This window comes from Alosa sapidissima, chromosome 6, assembly GCF_018492685.1.
Source record: "Alosa sapidissima isolate fAloSap1 chromosome 6, fAloSap1.pri, whole genome shotgun sequence".
Taxonomy (NCBI): domain Eukaryota; kingdom Metazoa; phylum Chordata; class Actinopteri; order Clupeiformes; family Clupeidae; genus Alosa; species Alosa sapidissima.
Window position 1 is genome coordinate 22,175,660 of NC_055962.1, and position 18,966 is coordinate 22,194,625.

At 46.6% G+C, this 18,966-nt stretch overlaps 1 protein-coding gene across 2 annotated transcripts; it reads right to left on the bottom strand.

The window, feature by feature from the left end:
* Nucleotides 1–7,917: 7,917 nt before the first annotated feature.
* Nucleotides 7,918–17,733, bottom strand: pln (phospholamban). 2 transcript variants are annotated; one of them, XM_042096070.1, is made up of 3 exons: nt 17,487–17,733; nt 11,105–11,596; nt 7,918–10,032 (listed from the first exon to the last, which is right to left on the bottom strand). In XM_042096070.1, exons 2-3 carry the CDS (start codon nt 11,257–11,259, stop codon nt 10,023–10,025), a joined length of 165 nt encoding a protein of 54 aa, XP_041952004.1. In that variant the 5' UTR covers nt 11,260–11,596; nt 17,487–17,733; the 3' UTR covers nt 7,918–10,022. The 2 variants fall into 2 exon arrangements, with proteins under 2 accessions (XP_041952004.1, XP_041952003.1); XM_042096069.1 differs by having other exon boundaries at nt 7,918–10,035; nt 17,487–17,725.
* Between the last annotated feature and the right edge of the window lie 1,233 nt (nt 17,734–18,966).

The window sequence follows — 18,966 nt, forward strand, 5'->3', positions numbered from 1 at the left end:
TTCCAGCATGATGTAACAGTAAGACATCCCATAATGGTTGCCATAGAAAGAGAACACAGGCATAGAACATTCACATAAAAAGATCTAGCCTGACCGGACAGCACACTTTATTTCTTACAGAATACCCTATATTTACAATCTTATTGAAGTGCCCATAGGTAGGTTGAAAACTTGGATATTTCTTTCTGTACATGTAGGCCTGCAAGAGTAGGCTTCATGACACAAGCTGCAGTTTGAAAGTGGCAGAGCCAGTTTTAGAATTGGCAGTGAAAGTTGTGCGTGACAGGTTAGCTTCTTGGCATCTGCCACTGCACCTGGCTAACCTCAAGATGCTCACAGGCTCAAAATGCAAGTACTGTATCTGTGACCGGAGCTCTGTTAAAAATGAATTGAATATGCCATTATTCTCCAGAACTGTTATCTATGTGTTTAACTCTTTAGTATTTTATTGTGTTACCTTGGGATCCAGTTTATCCTGACCTCACCTGTGGTTGCTGAGTCACCTTTGAGGGTTTGCTGTGTCGAGTGATGAGTAAGGATCAGACGGGATAAATAGGGAATGAGATCAGGAGGCTGGAAGGGTACCCAAGCCCTGGTGCTGATTAGCCGTGTGTCTGTGTGTGTGTGTGCCTTCAGGCATGTGTTGATGTGTGAAAGCTAAAGCTTATTATACAGTGTGATCTGCATTGAATTTGACACTGTCCCTTCATCACAGCCTGCTCTCTCTCTCTCTCTCTCTCTCTCTCTCTCTCTCTCTCTCTCTCTCTCTCTCTCTCTCTCTCTCTCTCTCTCTCTCTGTGTCTCGCTCTCTCTCTCTCTCCTTCCCTCCCTTCCTTATTCTCTCTCGGTCTCTCTCTCCCTCCCATCCTCAGTGCCTCTTTCTCTCTCTCTATCTCTCTCTATCTCTCTCTCTCTGTCTCTCCTCTCGGCTGTGATAATGAGCGTGTCGGCTGTCTCCTTGTCATGGTCACTGCCCCCCCCAGTGCAGCTCCTCTGACCCCCCCCCCCATCACTGGTTGCCCCCATCTGAATAACAAACACACTCTGCCCGGCTCCGTTCCGTTTGGCCCCAGACTCCGCAGCTGCCTTTGTTGTTAGCGGTGTGCCACAGCTCTGCTCAAAGATCATAACAAACTGCACACAGCAGGCCATAGAGATGTCTGAATATAGATCAAGTCGAAGTTGACTGATATTTAGCAGGCGCTGTTATCCGAAGCAACACAGACTCACACCGACGGGAATCAAACCCTGATCAACCGATTGTCGGCCGGTGAGGTTGCCACTGCTCCACCACAGCCGCAGATGCATTTAAAAGAAACTATGTAGCGCAGATAAAGATGTGGTCAGTTTTTCAGATAAAGATGTGGTCAGTTTTTCAGATAAAGATGTGGTCAGTTTTTCAAATAAAGATGTGGTCGGTTTTTGTTTGGTGGATGAAGGGTAAAATCAGACGAGAGGAAGCGAGAGAGGGAGACAAAGAGATTGAGGAAGGGAGAATGGAGGGAGAGAGAGAGAGATTAAGAAAGGGAGAATGGAGGGAGGGAGAGGGAGAGAGAGAGAGATTAAGGGAGGAAGAATGGAGGGAGAGAGAGCAGGCCGTGATGAAGGGACAGTGTCAAATTTAATGCAGATCACACTGTATAATAAGCTTTAACTTTCACACATCAGCACGTGCTTGAAGGCACACACACACAAAATCTGGCATTATACTACTTTATTATATACAATATGCTAGTAGCTTCCTGACACAGTGGCTGTAACTCTTTGATTGTCAGCAATGCTCCAGCCCTGTTAACTACCTGGAGGAGGAGAAGTTGGAGTATCTTTGGCATCCCAGATTGAGAAGTCCGTTTGAGACTCTCATTCCCCCCTTTGTCTTGTAACGAAAACCATGATTACAGCCCAGCGCTGACGGGTTTGAACCACCAGGCCCGAGACTAGGTCATTAACGAATGGGTGGAGGTAGGGTGTGGTGTCGTCGCACGTTTTGGTGGCACCACCCCTGAAGGGGTCTGGACACAGGATCAGGCCTGCCAGTTGTGTGTGTCTGTGTGTGTCTGTGTGTGTCTGTGTGTGTGTGTGTGTGTGTGTCTGTCTGTCTGTGGGGAATTAATGTGTCCGGACTCCACCCTACAGCTGCGGAAGTCTGTTATGGTGTGCTGTGGTTACTGGCCACAGACGCCCAGTTTGTGTTGGCTGGTGGCACTGGTGCTGTGAAGGCCACATACCACACACACACACACACACACACACACACACACACACAGAGAGAGAGAGTGAGAGAGAGAAATAACAGGACAGATGCTTGAGGGTACATTTTTGAAAAGTTCGGGCTATATTGGAGAGGTCATTCTGTTGCGGAAGCGCACCAGCTACTTTGAGCATTATGTAAGTAGATGTGTGTGTGTGTGTGTGTGTGTGTGTGTGTGTGTAAGTTGCTGTACGTTTTTGTCCTTGTGTTTTAAAGTAGGGAGGTTGGATGACTCACCACATGATGAGATTAGTGTAAAGTGCCAGTGGTGTGTTGTCCTCTGTTGTTTGAGACTGCGCGTGTGTGTGTGTGTGTGTGTGCGCGCGTTTTTGTTTTGTGTGCTTTGGATTATGGGAGGGCCTGGATTCTCCCCAGAGGACTGAACTGGCCTTCTTATATCTGCTCCTAATTCAGTGGACTATTTATTTTCACCCGCCCCCCCACCTCTCTCTCTCTTTCTCTTTTTCTTTGTTTGTTTCTTTCTTTATCACACACACACACACACACTCACTCACTCACTCACTCACTCACTCACTCACTCACTCACTCACTCACTCACTCACTCACTCACTCACTCACACTCACACACACACACACTGCATACACACACACGTACACACTCACTCACTCACACACACAAACACACCCACTCACTCAAACATGTGCGCACATTCACACCGAGAGTGAGATTGGTACTGTAACTGTAACACGGTCTCATCTTGCTCTCTCTAGCACTTCTTCCAGCTCTGTCTCTGTCTCATTAAAGCTCTGTGTGCCTCTCTGTGCCACCAATGTTTTATTGATGTGTTAGGTGACGCGTCAGCTTGCTGTGCTGCACTGCAGAGCTCTCCTCGTCTCACCGCATGCGCACACACACACACACGTGTACACACGCACACACACGCACACATGCACACATGCATACACACACTCACACACACACATGCACACACTCACACACACACACACATGCACACACTCACACACACACACACACACACACATGTGTACACACACACACACACACACACACACACACACACATACGCGTGTACACACACACACACACACACTGCATACACACACACACACACACTGCATACACTTCTCGAGCACTCCTCTTCACACACTCCTCGAACACTCATGTGCTGTTCCTCTAGCGCCTCTCCTACCCTACTTGTTCTCTCCTGCCATGTGCTCAGCGTCTCCCTCAGTCTTCCCTTGTGTTCCTACTCCTCCACTGTTCTCTCTATCGCTATCTATCCCCCTTTATCTCTCTCCTTCTCTCTTTCTCTTCTCTCTTTCTCTTTCTCCTCTCTATCTATCTCACTTTCCTTCTCTCTTTCTCCCTTCTTTCTCTTTCTCCTCTCTCTCTCTCTCTCGCGCTCTCTCTCTCTCTCTCTCTCTCTCTCTCTCTCTCTCTCTCTCTCTCTCTCTCTCTCTCTCTCTCTCTCTCTCTCTCTCTCTCTCTCTCTCTCTCTCTCTCTCTTCTCTTGAAGTATGCCTGAGAGATGGCTCAGCTGAATGTGGGCCAGCGCTCCTGTGTGATAGGGTGTGTTTGGCACGGCTGCTGTGCGAATGGATTGTGTGTGTGTTGTGTGTGTTGTTTGTGTTGTGTGTGTTGTGTGTGTGTGTGTGTGTGTGTGTGTGTGTGTGTGTGTGTCCCCTCAGATGTGACATCACACGCTTCTTCAGAAATTCAGAACAGCGTGATCTTTTTTGATGTGTGTGTTGCTTGTGTGTGATGTGTGTGTTGCTTGTGTGTGATGTGTGTGTGTGTGTGATGTTTTTTGTGTGTGATGTGTGTGTTGCTTGTGTCCTGTGATCCATGGTGCTCTGGAGCAGCAGGTAGGCTAGTGCTGCTGAGGTTGGCATGTCTCTTTCTCTGGCTGGCCACTGAAGAACAACTATGAATACTTTATTGGGGAGAGCTGTGGTGCAGGAGGCAGCGCCGGTGTCTTGGATCTAAGTGCCCACAGGGACCCGAGTTTATTCTGACCCTATTCTATTTCCTGATCCCATACTCTCTGCCCTACTAGCTTCTGTCCGATTCTAATAAAGCCAAAAAAAAACTCTATTATATAATAATATATTATATATTTTTAATAATAAATATCTAAAAAAAACTGTCAATTCTTTGTGTTTTTCTGAATCTAATGTGGTGTTAACCCCCCATCCTTGCCTGTGTGTCCGCAGATCACTCCAGCTCCAGCACCACACTCTCCTTCCAGCCGTTGCGCAGCAGCAGCCTGAGCGCGGGCAGCGGGCCCGGCGGCAGCGGCAGCTCCATCCCCACGGCGCACGTCATGCCCTCGCCCTCGTCGTCCTGCTCCAAGCTCGGCGTGCCCGGCCTGCTCCTCTCCTCCTCGTCCGTCTCCACTGCGTCCTCCTCCCTGGGCGGAGTGGGCGGCGGGACCAGCGGCGGCGGCGGCGTCTGCCCCTGGGGCAGCAGCGGGCAGCTCCTGGCGTCCCCGTCCCCGCTTCACTCGCCGCTGGACATGCGGGACCCGCGGCCGGTCCGGCGGTGGTCGTCTCTGACGCGGCTGAGCGTCGGGGGAGAGAAGCAGTCCGGTGGTGGTGGCGGCGGCGTCGGCGGCAGTGGTGGGATGACGCCGGTGTCGGGTCGGCACGCAGGCGCCGGGAGTTACCGGATCCCCGACTCGCACGGGTCCCTGGACCGCGGACTGCTGCACGGCTACCGGCTCCACGAGTCGCAGAGCTCGGACGGTTTCCTGCTGCTCGGCTGCTACGACACGCAGCCGTCCGGCGGGGGCGGTATTGGCGGAGGCAGCGGTAGCTGCAGCCGGACAGACTCGTGCAGGTCGTCCCCGCTCAAGCCCAGCACCCTGGACCTCAACTACAGCGCCCTGCCCGAGAGCAAGCAGCCGCACGCGGGGCCGGCGGTGGCCAGCCCGGGCCTGCAGGGCAGCGGGCAGAGGGGCGGCGTCGGCGTGAGCGTCGGCGGGTCGCCCATCCAGCCGGCCGTGCGGACTCAGATGTGGCTGAGTGAGCAGATGGAGTACCGGCCCGGCGCCGCCGCCGACGGCTGCGGAGGAGGAGGACTGGCGCTGGGCGCCTGGCAACAGGAGCAGCAGCAGAGGGAGAGAATGCGGCAGGAGGCCGAGTACACACAGGTGAGGGAGGCCGTGTGTGTGTGTGTGTGTGTGTACTACAATTTAAGCGCCAGCCAAAGGAAGAGGAAACACCCACATTCCCTCCCCATTCTTTCGACCCCGCTGTGTAATGGTTCTGTGTTTACTAAATTCCTGACATTTCCTGATTGCTAAACTTTAGTTTTCCTTTCCTGTGTGTGTTATTAGTTCCGTGATGTAGAAGCACCCAGCATATTTTGACTTTAGCAGTTCAATTCCCGGCTTTCGCTGTTGTGCCCTTGAGGAAGGCACTTAACCCCGAGTTGCTCTGGGGAGAATGGCCCTTGTAATGACAAATGTAAGTCGCTTTGAATAAAATGCGTCTGCTAAATGAATACATGGAAATGTAATGACATGCTCTGCGTGCAGAACTGGCATTCTCCTCATCATGGACCGGCCAGTTAGTGAAAACGCTACCCGATAATGTCAGATTACATATTGTTAAAAAGAGATGACTTATATTGTGTATGTGTGTGTGTGTGTTGGTACACACGGGTCGGTGTTATGGGGAGTGTTCTGTCCATGTAATCAGTGACCACAAGATGGAAAGTGCTTGTTTTTAGGGTTTGGAAGGAATGTGCATCTGTGGTCATACAATTGTGTCTGCGCATGACTGACATCACCGCTCAGGACGCATGGGGTTAACTCAGGCCATAGCTGATCGAGGCAATGCCTTCTTTCTTTACGATGGCCATATGTCTCCCCCTAGTGGGCAGAAGGTAGCACTGCAACACTAGAAATTCCGTGCACGTGTGTGTGTCTGTGTGCATGTGTCTGCACTAAATTTGGAAGATTCTGACCCTGTGGCTGGGGCCAAAGCCTGAGGACGGTCCAGAAACTCATTAATTTTTCAGGTAGCCATTTGGATATTCATTTCTCTCACCCCTCACCAACTGACACATGCTCTCTCTCTCACTCACTCACTCACACACACACACACACACACACACACACACACACACACACGTTTTAAAGCAACACCAAAGAGTTTTTTGTACCTTAAAATAATGTTTCCAAAATCGTTTCAGTGGTTCATCAACTCGTAACAGGGTGAACGGCAATTCTGCATTCGCTTCAGTCAGATGTGTACTGAAGTACTTGTTTTTAAAAGTACTTGAGTATCAAGAGTACAAGAGTAGCCTACATTTTCTAAATATTGCATTACTACTGCCACAGTGCTTACATTTATGTACAGAAACATACATGGAGTTATGAAAAATGTTAATGTTAATACCTTGGAGAATGTAAAATGAATTGGAAGTAAAATCAAGTCATTTTCATCTTTTTACCATGTTGCCAGGGATGGGCAGTATTTCTAATACATGTATTTAAAATACGTATTTCAAATACAAAATACTATTTTGTAATTGAAACACTTGAAGCGAAAACGATCATTAACTTGTTCAGAAAATTGAAATAGTCTGGTGAGATGGGGCCACAGGTTGGCACATTCCCGGGATGGACCTGCTGCGTCTTCATCCATTGTTTCGTCCATGGTTTCATCTCTTATCTAAATCTAACCATGGAGTTGACTTTGGCGGAAAGCTGAAGGTGATTGCTGATAGGCTGTCCCAATCAGTGGCGCCTGCACAATCCAATCACGTTTGAGAGGGAAACAACAAATTGAGGGTTTCCGAGATTTTTTTTTTTTTAGAAGTAGTAACTGGTACTCACGGTTATGGATAGAAATGTAGTGGAGTAAAGAGTACAATATTTGCCTCTCAAATGTACTTGAGTAAAGTCATGAGTACTCCCCAAAAATTATACTTGAGTAAAGTACAGATCCCTCAAAATTGTACTCAAGTACTGTACTCAAGTAAATGTACTCCGTTACTGTCCGGCTCTGTATGTAAGTTTGCCAGATCGGGTAGCGGATCTGTAGTTCGATGGAATGAGACATAAGAAATTACAAATTTGACTTGCATCTGATGTCGCAATACATCGTACTTTTATAAGTCATGCAAAATATTCTACCTTGTCTGTGGACATCGTTATTTGCAAAGCTGGTGCTGGATAAACAAATAGTGTGACAGAGGAAAAGTTCTTTGGTGTTGCTTTAATGTCCATTTTGATACCCCCCCTTTCTCTCTCTTTCTCTCACTCCCTTTCTCTCTCAATCTCCCACTCTCTCTCCCTTACTCACTTGTTCCCTTTTCTCTCCCTGCATCCCTCTTCAAAACTGCTTGATCCACAATCTTAATCCTTGGAGGACAAATAGAGAGTGAATGTAGGTCATTTTCAAATGAGCGTTTCAGGGTTGAATTTATTTATAATTTCTTTGTAGTTTCTTTATTTATGCCACAAAGTATTCAAACATGTGCATTATAGTGTCATAATCAACAGTGTCTTACAAACAGGTGTCATAAATACATATTCACATATTTTCCTGTCCGGAAAGTCTTAAATTATATATATATATATATATATATATATATATATATATATATATATATATATATATATATATATATATATATATATATATATATATATATATATATATAGCTGTGTCTTAAAAAAAAAAAAAAACTATAAAGTGCTGATATACTTAGACAAAACTAGATACTAGCCATTATGTGACTTTTCTATTCACCAAAAAACAAAAGCTCACACTCTGTGCGATAATAGACTTTAGAAGGGGAAGGTTCCCTGATCCAGGAGTTGGGAGGGTCTGTGTGTGTTCAGATCCCGATTGGAAATCCTCATTCAGTTTTAAGTTTACACACTATGGCTGCCTTCATGTGCTAGTCGAAAGATCCTACTGCCAATTTGTGAAGTCGGAATTTCGGAATTTCGGGTAGGTTCAACTGCTTTTAGGTTCAACTGATTTTCGGAGCGCAAAGAGAAATGTCAGATGCAAGGTTCGTTCTCACCTGCTTCTTGGGGGAATCATATTTTGATTCCGAAATGCAATATTATTATTCAATTAAACCCATCCGTTAAGTGAGGTACAGTTATGAGGTGCAGTGAAAACCCCCATTTTATTCTTGCATATAAAAAATCACTCAGTGACGGAAGTCCATAATGGACTATGAAGTGACCGCATATCCTCAGTGGTCAGCCTAACTTGGGAATTATGAAATCAATTTTTTTTTCTCCAAATATCACACCTAAAGTGAAAAAGACTTGAGGGGATGTCCATCATGTGCAGCCTCCAAGATGGCAACTCGTGTTTTATAATCCCAGCAGGGCGTGAGGGGAGCGTGAGGACGAACACACTGACACCAAGCAACCCTCCAGACACAGATTTGGGATTCGGGATCCTGGGATGGATTTTGGGTCTTAGGCAAGAGCTACAGTACACACAAGGCGCTTCACTGAAGTGTTCCGTTCGCGACACGTAAAATCCATTTTAAAAGACTGGTCTATTTTATTCCAACGTACGCGCCGCTTTGATTATAGTGGCAGCTAATTGTTGCAGCAGACGCTACGCGAACGGAACACTTCAGTTACGCGCCTGGTGTAGTAGCTCATACCTTAGGCAAGCCTCTCGGACAGCAAAACCACAGCATGAGTTTCACTGTGTCTCGCATCACACTCAGTTTAGTTTCATTTTGTTTTTTTCTCTCTTACGTAGACGCTATACAAATCCAAATCTCCCAATACACTCAAAGCACCCACTCACACTCATAGGATGCGTGCCTAAGAAGCTATTTGTCAAACTAGCACATTCCATCAATTGCTATAGTTAAAAGAGGTTTCCTATTTCCATCATTCACAGCCCTCCCAGTGTAATCTTTGGTGTAGCATGCTTCTCATTCTCCCTCCTTTCCTATACAATGATCTCCTCGGCCTAAAACCTTGCCACCACTACAGACTGATACAGGGGAGGATTCTGGCCTTTTGCTTTTGCTTTCCTTAGTCTACCAGTAGAGGGCAGTACGTCTGTAGGATAAGATTGACTCTTCCACTTAGAAGTGAGGTGTGACTAGATTTTAATGATTTGTATTCTAAGATGTATTTGGAAATTAATTTAACCAATGCATAACATGGAAATGTCAATATACTATTAATTGTATGGCTGTCATGGCAAGATTTGTGTTCTTGATCTGGTCTGGAGAATGTTTTTTTTGTTTTTTTTAATACCCAATTTATTCAGTGTTAGGATGGAATGACCCAATATCACAAATTGTTAGTGGTCGAGTGATTGAGGGGAAAGTAGGAGAATAAAGAAAGAGAAATGATCTTGATTAGGTTGCACCCTCTACATAACCAATCTACCTCCTCACCGCCCATCTCACTACCTGCCCCACACATTACGTCATGATCTGATTGGCTGGGGCACGTCACATGAGTCTGACCAAGATTAGCATGAGAAGTAGCACCACCACGATGAGCAGGAAGTTGAGCATGAGGTTCAGCCCACGGTTGTTCACCAGATCCATGGCTCCGAGGAAGGTTGCAGGGGATGGTTGCAAGATGGCTGGCTGACGAGATCTCGGGCGAGACGAGGTTAGACGAGGTTTTCTTGTAGCAGTAGCAGGAGGAGTGTTGTGGAAGAGTGGTGGTGGTGGTCAGATAGCTTGAAGCAGGCCTCCACAGTCAAGACTACTGGCAGGAAGAGTTGGTGATTGGTCGATTCACGGAAGGGCGGTCAATACCATCCTCTCTGTTGCAGTTCATAGGCTGCTGCTACATGTGACAGACAAGACAGGGAACCAATGAAGGCACAGCCACACTGCCCTGACATGAACTCTCTACTTTCCCTGTATTCTCTTAAAATCAAAGAATTATGTTTCTTGGGTCATGTGAGGTGAAATTAAGACCCTCGTCAACTGAGGACTGTTTGGTCAAAGAGTGTATCAGTTGACACAGGTTTAAAGGCTGTGAAGGCTGTCGGTGAACATTGGTGCACTTGGAAGCATGTTAGTCTGCTGTGGCTGGTTTATTCATGAAACAGTTAGTATCGAGAGGAAGTGAACTTGTGAACACACACAAAAACAATCCAAAGTGTCTGTAGGTAAAACCACACAATCGCGCACACACACACACACACACACAACATAATACAACAACTAGGTGGTCAAAGTAGTTTAGGTTTATTGCACAGCTTTTGAGTGTGTGTCTGTGAATGCAGTATGGTAGAGTGACATTAGAGTCCCATTCACAGAGTGCCTCAGTGGTGACATGCAGCAAGTAAGCAGTGGTGAAGTGACTGTAATCAAAACACACACACGTGTATTCAGCTGCCCATTTCGGCGATTTTGTGTGTGTGTGTGTGTGTGTGCGTGCGCACGATGTGATTGTGATTAGATGCTACATTGGAGCCAGAGGTCCTCAACTACCACTGCTGTCCAAGTGTAGTGCTGAACACAGAACACACTGAACCCAGTTCTCTCCTGTCTGTCAACTGTGTACAAGCTTTAGCTGTAGCAGTGAACACATGTGTCTTCAGTTCATTTTAGCACATAGAACATTCCTATCAACATTAACATAGAGGCAATTTTTGTTGACAAAAAAAAATAGCTGCAAGAACTAGAACAAAAGCTGTGTATATTAGCTACATAAGTAACTACAAGTGCTAAAATACAGCTTAGGTGCTACCAACTACAAGAAGCAGCCATGTTGCATCATCATCTAACTCCAGCACCCTTCTCAATCATCCAATTCAATATTGGCCAACCCCTTTCACAGTTCTGGTAATCCCAGTCCCCCATTGGCCAGTTGGGAGCCCCCTGTCCCGCCCCCACCCCCCTCTCACATCAATAGGACGATAATGTAGATGAGGAGAAGGCAGATGAGGATGAGACAGAAGTTGACGAAGAGCTCCTGCATGTTGCGCTTGGCGTGCGGGGGGATCTCCATGGTGGACGCCCGGCGGATGGCGTTGCGCGTCATGTGACTCACTTTCTCCATGCCTGATTGGTGGTGATGGACAGCTGGCCAGTGAAAGGGGTGGGGGGCAGGGGTTGTGGTGAGATTGGGGGCAGAGATTGGGGGCAAAGTTGTCTCTGTGATGGGGGGGGGGGGGTGCAGGGAGGGGGGGCTGTTGTGACTTGATATTAGTAGAGCGGGAGAGAGACAGAGAGAGGGAAAGATGGAGAGAATAAAGGAAAAGAGGGCGTAGAAGTGGGAGGAGCGCCAACTAGTGTTTTGGTGGAGAGGAAGTGACTGGAGGCGTGATGGCGTGAGGTCAACGGACAGGATGGGACTAGTGGTGGACAGGAAGTGACCAGTCGCTCCGTGGGTAGAGCTGGTGGAAGGAGCAGCAGAGAAGGTGTATAAGTGGAGAAGAATCACACAAACAAAAACAAACAAACAAGAATAACACATAAAATGTCCTCAAGCCTACAGTTTCCCTTGTCATTGCTGTTCTTTATAAATCAGGGGTCTCAAACTCAAATGAGCTGGGGGCCACTTCTGCCATTGTTATCTGATTGGAGGGCCACGTCAGTGTAAAAGAATAATACAAAAAAAGAATGGCTATTTCCTAAAATGCAATATTTTTTTCAAATACTGTATATTTTTAAACACAAAACTACAAACAGAAAGTGCTGAAAGTCTTTTTTATCTATTTTTAGACACCTGTGCTAGCAACCTTAGCTTATAAATAAAATGATGATTAAATAAATGTTAATACAAATTATAAAAACAAACAAAAAAGCATAAAAACAGGTAGGCATATGTGTGTGTGTTTCACACCAAATGAAAATAAACTATTTTAAACCTGGCAAACTAGGTGTCAGGGTTAAGAAAGCAACACCATTGGATTTTTATATCAAAATTTCAAAAGGCCATGGCTTGAAAGTGGTCAAGAGATAAAGTCCTACTGTAAATGTAAAAGTCCTACTGTAAATGTAAAAATCTTTGAGTATAAACAAAAGTTTATGAAGGGGGTAAATTTACCCATCTAATTTGCCACTGGATGGCAAGCACCTCAAATTATGCACCTTTCAGTAAATACAGGATGAACATATTTGAGCAGGTTTACTTCCTTTTTTGTCATATTACCCACATAACAAATTAACAGGAAAACATATAAGATGTATACCAACAATAGTAAACTATTACTAGCCCATAACCACAAGGCCTACAATAAAGTATCCTGGTCAAATCAGTTCCTATCGCGGGTGACTTTGTAGTTCTTCAGAGCCCTATTTCTACTAGCCCTGCTGTCTGTACCACATCCATTACCACTATCATCACGATTACCACTGCTACCTCCAAGCTATGTTGGGCAGAGGGTCGAAATAAGCATGGTATGCTTGGTGGACACCGTCGTAGGCTATACACGCAAAGACGCACCTCCATTCACAGACGCACCGTGACTATAACTGTCGGATTTGGCCCGCGGGCCGGGAGTTTGAGACCCCCTGTTATAAACCCTCTCATCATTCACCACCCACACAGTGCACACAGAGCCATGCATTCTCATCAGTGCAGGCTTGGACCCTGTGATTCAGTCTCATCAGTGCAGGCTTGGACCCTGTGATTCGGTCTCATCAGTGCAGGCTTTGGACCCTGCGATTCAGTCTCATCAGTGCAGGCTTTGAACCTGTGATTTTAGTCTGATCAATGCAGGCTTTGACCCTGTGATTCTAGATGCGTTTCACTGTCAATAGGTTAACTGGAGATGTTGCTGGTGGTCCTGCCCCATTGCCAACGTGTTTCTGTGAAGCCCGTCACCTCAAGGGCAGACAGTCAAAGTGACATATGCAACTGATGAAAGGAATTTGGCCTATGAGAGGTGGGAGGACCACATAAGCCGGGGGAGGTAAACGTTTAATTCAGATGCCTTTCTCTTTCCCCTGACCCCCCTCCCACCCAACCCACCGTTCTGATTTTCGCTCAACCCTTCATCAGCAGCAACCGTGAACTCGCAGTGTTGAAGTGTGTCTGAAAAGCAAACCTTTTGTTTTGCTTTATTTTCCTCACGGTGGGCGTTTTTTTTTTTTTTTTTTTTTTTTACTCTTTTTACTGCACTCTGAATTGTTTGATTTTGTGTGTGATTCAGAGGAGGGCTGTGAGCAGACAGAGATACTAGCTAAAAGCTCAGCAGTGAACATTCAGTACTTTTGCCTTGTAAATCGAGAGTTTGTTTACTGAGACTTCAGCAATCTTGATTTTAGCTGCAAGTGAAACTAGCACTACGGCAGGTTCTCAGCAGGATTGAAAAATGATCAAAATCCCTGATGTTATGAGTTTATTTATACGGTCTTGGTTGTTTGGTAACATTTCTTGCTGTGATTGTTTTATCATTACTTCTGCTTTGGCGTTTATTTGCTGCTTAATATCCAGGGTGGGAAAGAGAAGACCTGTTCGGGGTTCTGCATGTCTTCTTACCTTTGTACAATTAAAGATGAAGATTAAGACAACAATTAAAGATGTTATAATGCCTTTAGTTTGAGTGACAGGTGAGTCACTCCTGGCCTTAAGCCTTGGAGGCAGACTGATGGACCCACTATGGTGTTCCCATGGCTGTTTTTTAGCAGTTGTACAGGGCGAGGGACATGGCGCCATCACACACACACACACACTCAGATGAGCCTGCTGACAGCCGCTTATCAGGCGCCTCCGCCGACGCGCCAGCGGTTATTCTTAGGGATGACCTTTGCCTATCTCAGAGAGGTCAAACTCCCTTTAAACCCCAGCCAGCCCTCCTGTCACCCCCCACATTGGAGGAGAGAAGCGAGGGATAAGAGAGGGAGAGAGAATGTCTTTTTGTGTATGTGTGTGTGCGTGTGTTTATGTCTCTCTGTCTGTGTGTGTGTGTGTGTGTGTGTGTGTGTTTGTTTGTGTGTGTTTATGTGAGGGGTGGTGACTGCTCTGCTGTAAAACCCGCTAATTCGTCTGTCACCAGCTCCAACCTGTCCCTGAGCTGTGCCAAGAAGGAGATGGCTCCAGCCCATAATAATCTTTGATGCGTCTCAAAAGAGAGACTGGCCATGATCTGATTCGTCGCCACGGGAAGTGGGCTTTTATGCCATCATATGTCCAGTCTCCATCCCAGTTTTATTAAAAAGCTGCCGCACAGGGCATATGAATTGGCACACTCCGAGCGAGCAGGAGAGAGGGGGGGGGGGGGGCAAGAAAGCTGCACTTTGCAAGTTTTTATGTGATTTAATTACAACCTGCCTGTTGGGTTGAAGAGAGAGGAAAAGGCTTGACGGCAACCTGTGATTACTCTAGAGATCAGTGTTTCTCAAACCTTTTCAGACCAAGGACCACTTAACCAATAAAAAAAAATAAAAAAAACTCACAGACCACCTAGCTAAAAAAAAAAAAAAACAGTAGACTTACTTTAACAGTATATTACACAATAGACCCTACTCACTGAACCACCTTGCTTATTGTTTCAGATTATTCATATGATTTAAACTGGCATAGCTTACATAGCCAGTGTTGCAGAACTGTTTGAATTTGCATACAAGTTGGTTCAATATTGCAAACAACTCCTCTATATTACATTTTACCACGTCTGCTCGCTGACCACTTGGGATAGCTTGCGGACCACCAGTGGTCCCCGGACCACATTTTGAGAAACACTGCTCTAGTTAGTGTGTTCTGTAAAGCAGGTCTTGATCTACTCTGTGTATGCACTTAGCTACTCCTATAAAATCCTGCCATGCCTTGCCCATGTCTTACTCTGGCAGTGAATCTCCATGGTCCCCCAGGGGCCGCGCCGAGTGACTGACAAACGGCCTCGGACTCGAGAGTGGCGCCCGTCTGCCACTCCGCTCGGGTAGCAGCCGACTGGCGTACCATGACTGCAGCAAATTATGACTGGTGATTTTGTTTGTCAGCACCCGCAAACCGCAAACTCTGGACTGACCAGGAACTACTTTCACAGAGGTGTGTGTGTGTGTGTGTGTGTGTGTGTGTGTGTGTTTTGGACGGGGGAAGGGATTAACAGCGCCCTTCCACTAACCCCCTTAGGACACCGATAAGTGGGTCAATTTGCTCGCTTACTACTTTTTTGGCGGAAGGGGGCTTGCACGCTAGATCCAGCCCCTACATGGCCAGTTTAGGGGAGGATGTCGGAACCCAACCAGCGCATTGCACGCACGCACGCTTGTACACACACACACACACACACACACACACACACACACACACACACACACACACATACACACACACACACACACACACACACACACACACACACACACACACAGACACACACACACACACACACACACACAGACACACACACACATATACACACACACAGACAGAGAACGAGCAGAAATGCGGTTTTAGTGCTCCCGAGGCTGTTGGCCAGCTAAATTCAGCAACACTCCATCATAGAGAGAACATCCCCAGGGTTGCCAAGAGAGGGGGGGGGAGGGGGGAGGGGGGGGGGGAAAGAGAAGAGTACAGGGGGGAGGAAAAAAATGAGCGAAGTCAAATTAAGACTGGATCGAACCGAAGAAGGAAATCCTGAGGAAAAATCTGGCGCAGAAAATTCCCAAACTCCCAACTGTGTGTGTTTGCAAACTTGGAAGGCTTTGGATGTTTTTCTCGCTCTCCCTTCCTCCCTCTCTCTATCTCTCTCTCTATCTCTCTCCCTCAAACTCTCTCTCTCTCTCTCTCTCTCTCAAACTCTCTCTGTCCCCCTCTCCCCTCATCGTTGGCAAACATCCTGAGCAAATAACTTGTTCTAAAGCTAAGCACGGATTCTGACCGGCCACCTCCCACCGTGCCCAACTTTCCATGAGGGCATACACAAGCAATGCGGCGGGTAGCCGCAGCGATGGACACCGCGGGTGTCCGCAGTCGGGCCATTTGACCCTGAAAGCAAGGGCATTAGAGGGCACCTGTGCCCGCCTGCCAGCCAGGCTGGAACAGCTGGCTAAGAGTCGCCCAGCCCTTCGGAAATCCCACTACCTGCTCCGTGGAGTTAAAGATGAAGTGAAAACTATGCCAGAAATTCATCAGCTCTAATTGACGTTGGCATCAGCTGGTGTACTGCTGGCGTCTTTGATCATCTCCTTGTCTAAGCCTGTTGACCTTCATGGGGTAGTAAAAAGCCCTTTTGTTGTCAATTGTACATACTCTGAAATCCTGTGCATAGTTGTAAAAGCATAGATATTTTAAAGGATTGTAGTCCTGGTTCCATGAATATAACATCGAGAGTTATTCACCTCCAGAGAAATATTCAGTACCTCCATTATTCTCTGTGGCTAAGAAGGCGGCAGGGATATTCAGTCATTGCCCTGCGGGAATGTTGCCCACCAAGCTTGCATAATGCCCACCAGTGCCTAAGGAGAACTGTGTAGCCAGTTGCGCATGTCTTTGATCGATATGCATTTTAGAGACTACACTGAATCTAATGAGTGTTTTGTCTCATCAACTTTCAATCACAGTGAGGGCAGCTCTCCTCTAAGCTTTGATAAGGACCGGCTGTGTTAGAGCGCAAGTTTGTGAGGGGGGGCGTGTGTGAATGTGAATGAATGTGTGTTTGAGTGTCCCGTGATGGTCTGCTGTTGCCTCCAGCAGTGATGTGTTCTAACCTTTTACTTGTCTCACAGGGCATCCTTTGTACTGACTGCAAAACTCATTTGACTGCATGCAAAGAGAACACACTCAAGTGTACCGAGAACGCAAATGCACCGTATGTGTCCCTCCGTATGTGTGGGTGGTTGAGTGTTTGTTTGGCCTTTTAGAGTCAGACAGAACTGAAATCTCTGACTTGTGTTTCACATGGGGAAAGTGTGTTTGGGATATGCCGAGGATCAGTTAGACATCTGTTACACTGAAGCTGTGTGCCTTTGGTTACCATTTGATATCTGAACTTAATTGTAATCCCCCGTCATTTGCACATATATTTGGCACTACATAATGATGATGTTGCTGATGCTCACTTGTGAATTATCAGGCATATTCCATTGCATAGATTACATTCTATCCAAGTGTCGACACAAAAATAGAGTTGGTAATGCCATTAAGCACTGTTACACAATTGCCGTCCATTTTACTGGAACTAACTTTTTCCAAAAGCACTCGAGTTCTAACCCCACTCTTAACTGCCCCTGTCCCACACATCAAAAGCCTCCACTCTAGAATGTTCTGATCAACCGTTGCTGTTACAGTACCAACAGGTGCCCTGCTGCTTTCCAGTGTGCCCTCTGCCATCTTACCTGGCTGTTGTGCGGAGAGGCGTTGGAGTTAGGCCGACTGAGGGGGTTCCAGGAACAGAAGTGTGGAACGTCAGGATTTGGCTCACCGGAGTCCACTAGAAGCACTCTGTATCTGGGTCTGGTCGCAACTGGTTGGTCAGGGTTTCTGGAAGCCTTGTGAAGTCCGTGTGGTGGTTAGGGGGAAAATATCAGAGAGAGGGGTGGAGAGAGGCAAAAAAAGGAGGGAGGGAGTTGGTTAAAGAGGGAGGAAAAGAATGAGGGAAGAATAAATGGGAGGGGACTATCCCCTCATTTTCTCTCTCCCTCCCATGATTTGTGGATGGTCGGAGTGTGTGCGTGTGTTTTGTTTAGCTGGATACATAGCACATAGCTTGTCAGAGGAGATCTTTACCTGACAAAAAAGCCACTAAGCTGGACAGGACTGTAGTCGTCCAGTGGAAGCAGTTATGCAAACACAACATCCTTCTATCCCTTTCATCAAGAAGCATCCCATCTGGAAGCACAAGCCTTATAGGCATTGGAAATTAGACAGTGCTGTAAGACAGTGTTTGAAGAGAGTGGAAACACCAGCAAAGTGTTGACAGTACTGTTTACTTCTTTTTTTTGTGATTCTCATGTCCTTTTTAGACACTCTTTACGTCTTAATTTAGACCCTTAACACTTTTGGAATCCTGTACAGCCTGAGGGGTTCCTCAGGGCTTACTTACCGGACCTGTCTAAATCAGGTGTTGGGTCCACTGGTAGGTGTAAAGGAACTCCAACGAAGGCCTGTGTGGGTGTGTTCTCTGATATGAAAGGTTGGTGAGAGTGGTGGATGCCAGATCAAGAATAGCTCATAGATTCAGTGAGTGGTTTGTCTTTGGTAGTGACCTGAATATTCTGTTGATATTAGTGCCACTGCCAATGTAGGTTTGTGTGTGTGTATAGATGGATGATATATTATGACAGAAACTAAGCAGTAGGCTTTGTTTGCAACTGTATATGACTAAGTCCCAACACAAGCGTGTAACTAATATGTGTTTGTTTGGTCATCATCAGTGATTCTTTCCAACTGGCGTCAGTGAATGTGTGTTTGTGCTGGTGGACAGTTGCTTGTGTGTTTGTCTGGAGGGCAGTAGGTCTGGAAAACCCCAGGCGCTCTGGGAAAGTCTCCCTCCTTCCTGCTCCGCTCACTCTCTCTCTCTCGGCTTTTTGGCAGCAGGGGAGGAAGAAAGCTGCAAGTTTGGGGTCTCATCATCCTCTTCCTTATAAGGGGCTGCAGCCCAGGCAGAGATAAACAGACAAATGCACACACACACACACACACACACACACACACACACACACACACACACACACACACACACACACACACACACACACACACACACACAGCAGAAGAATGAGGGAAGATGTTAAGTGTGTTTCGAACACCTGTTATAATGGGGATATATTTGCAAAGAAGAACAGTGTTACTCAGCAGAAGGTCTAGTTAGAGAGA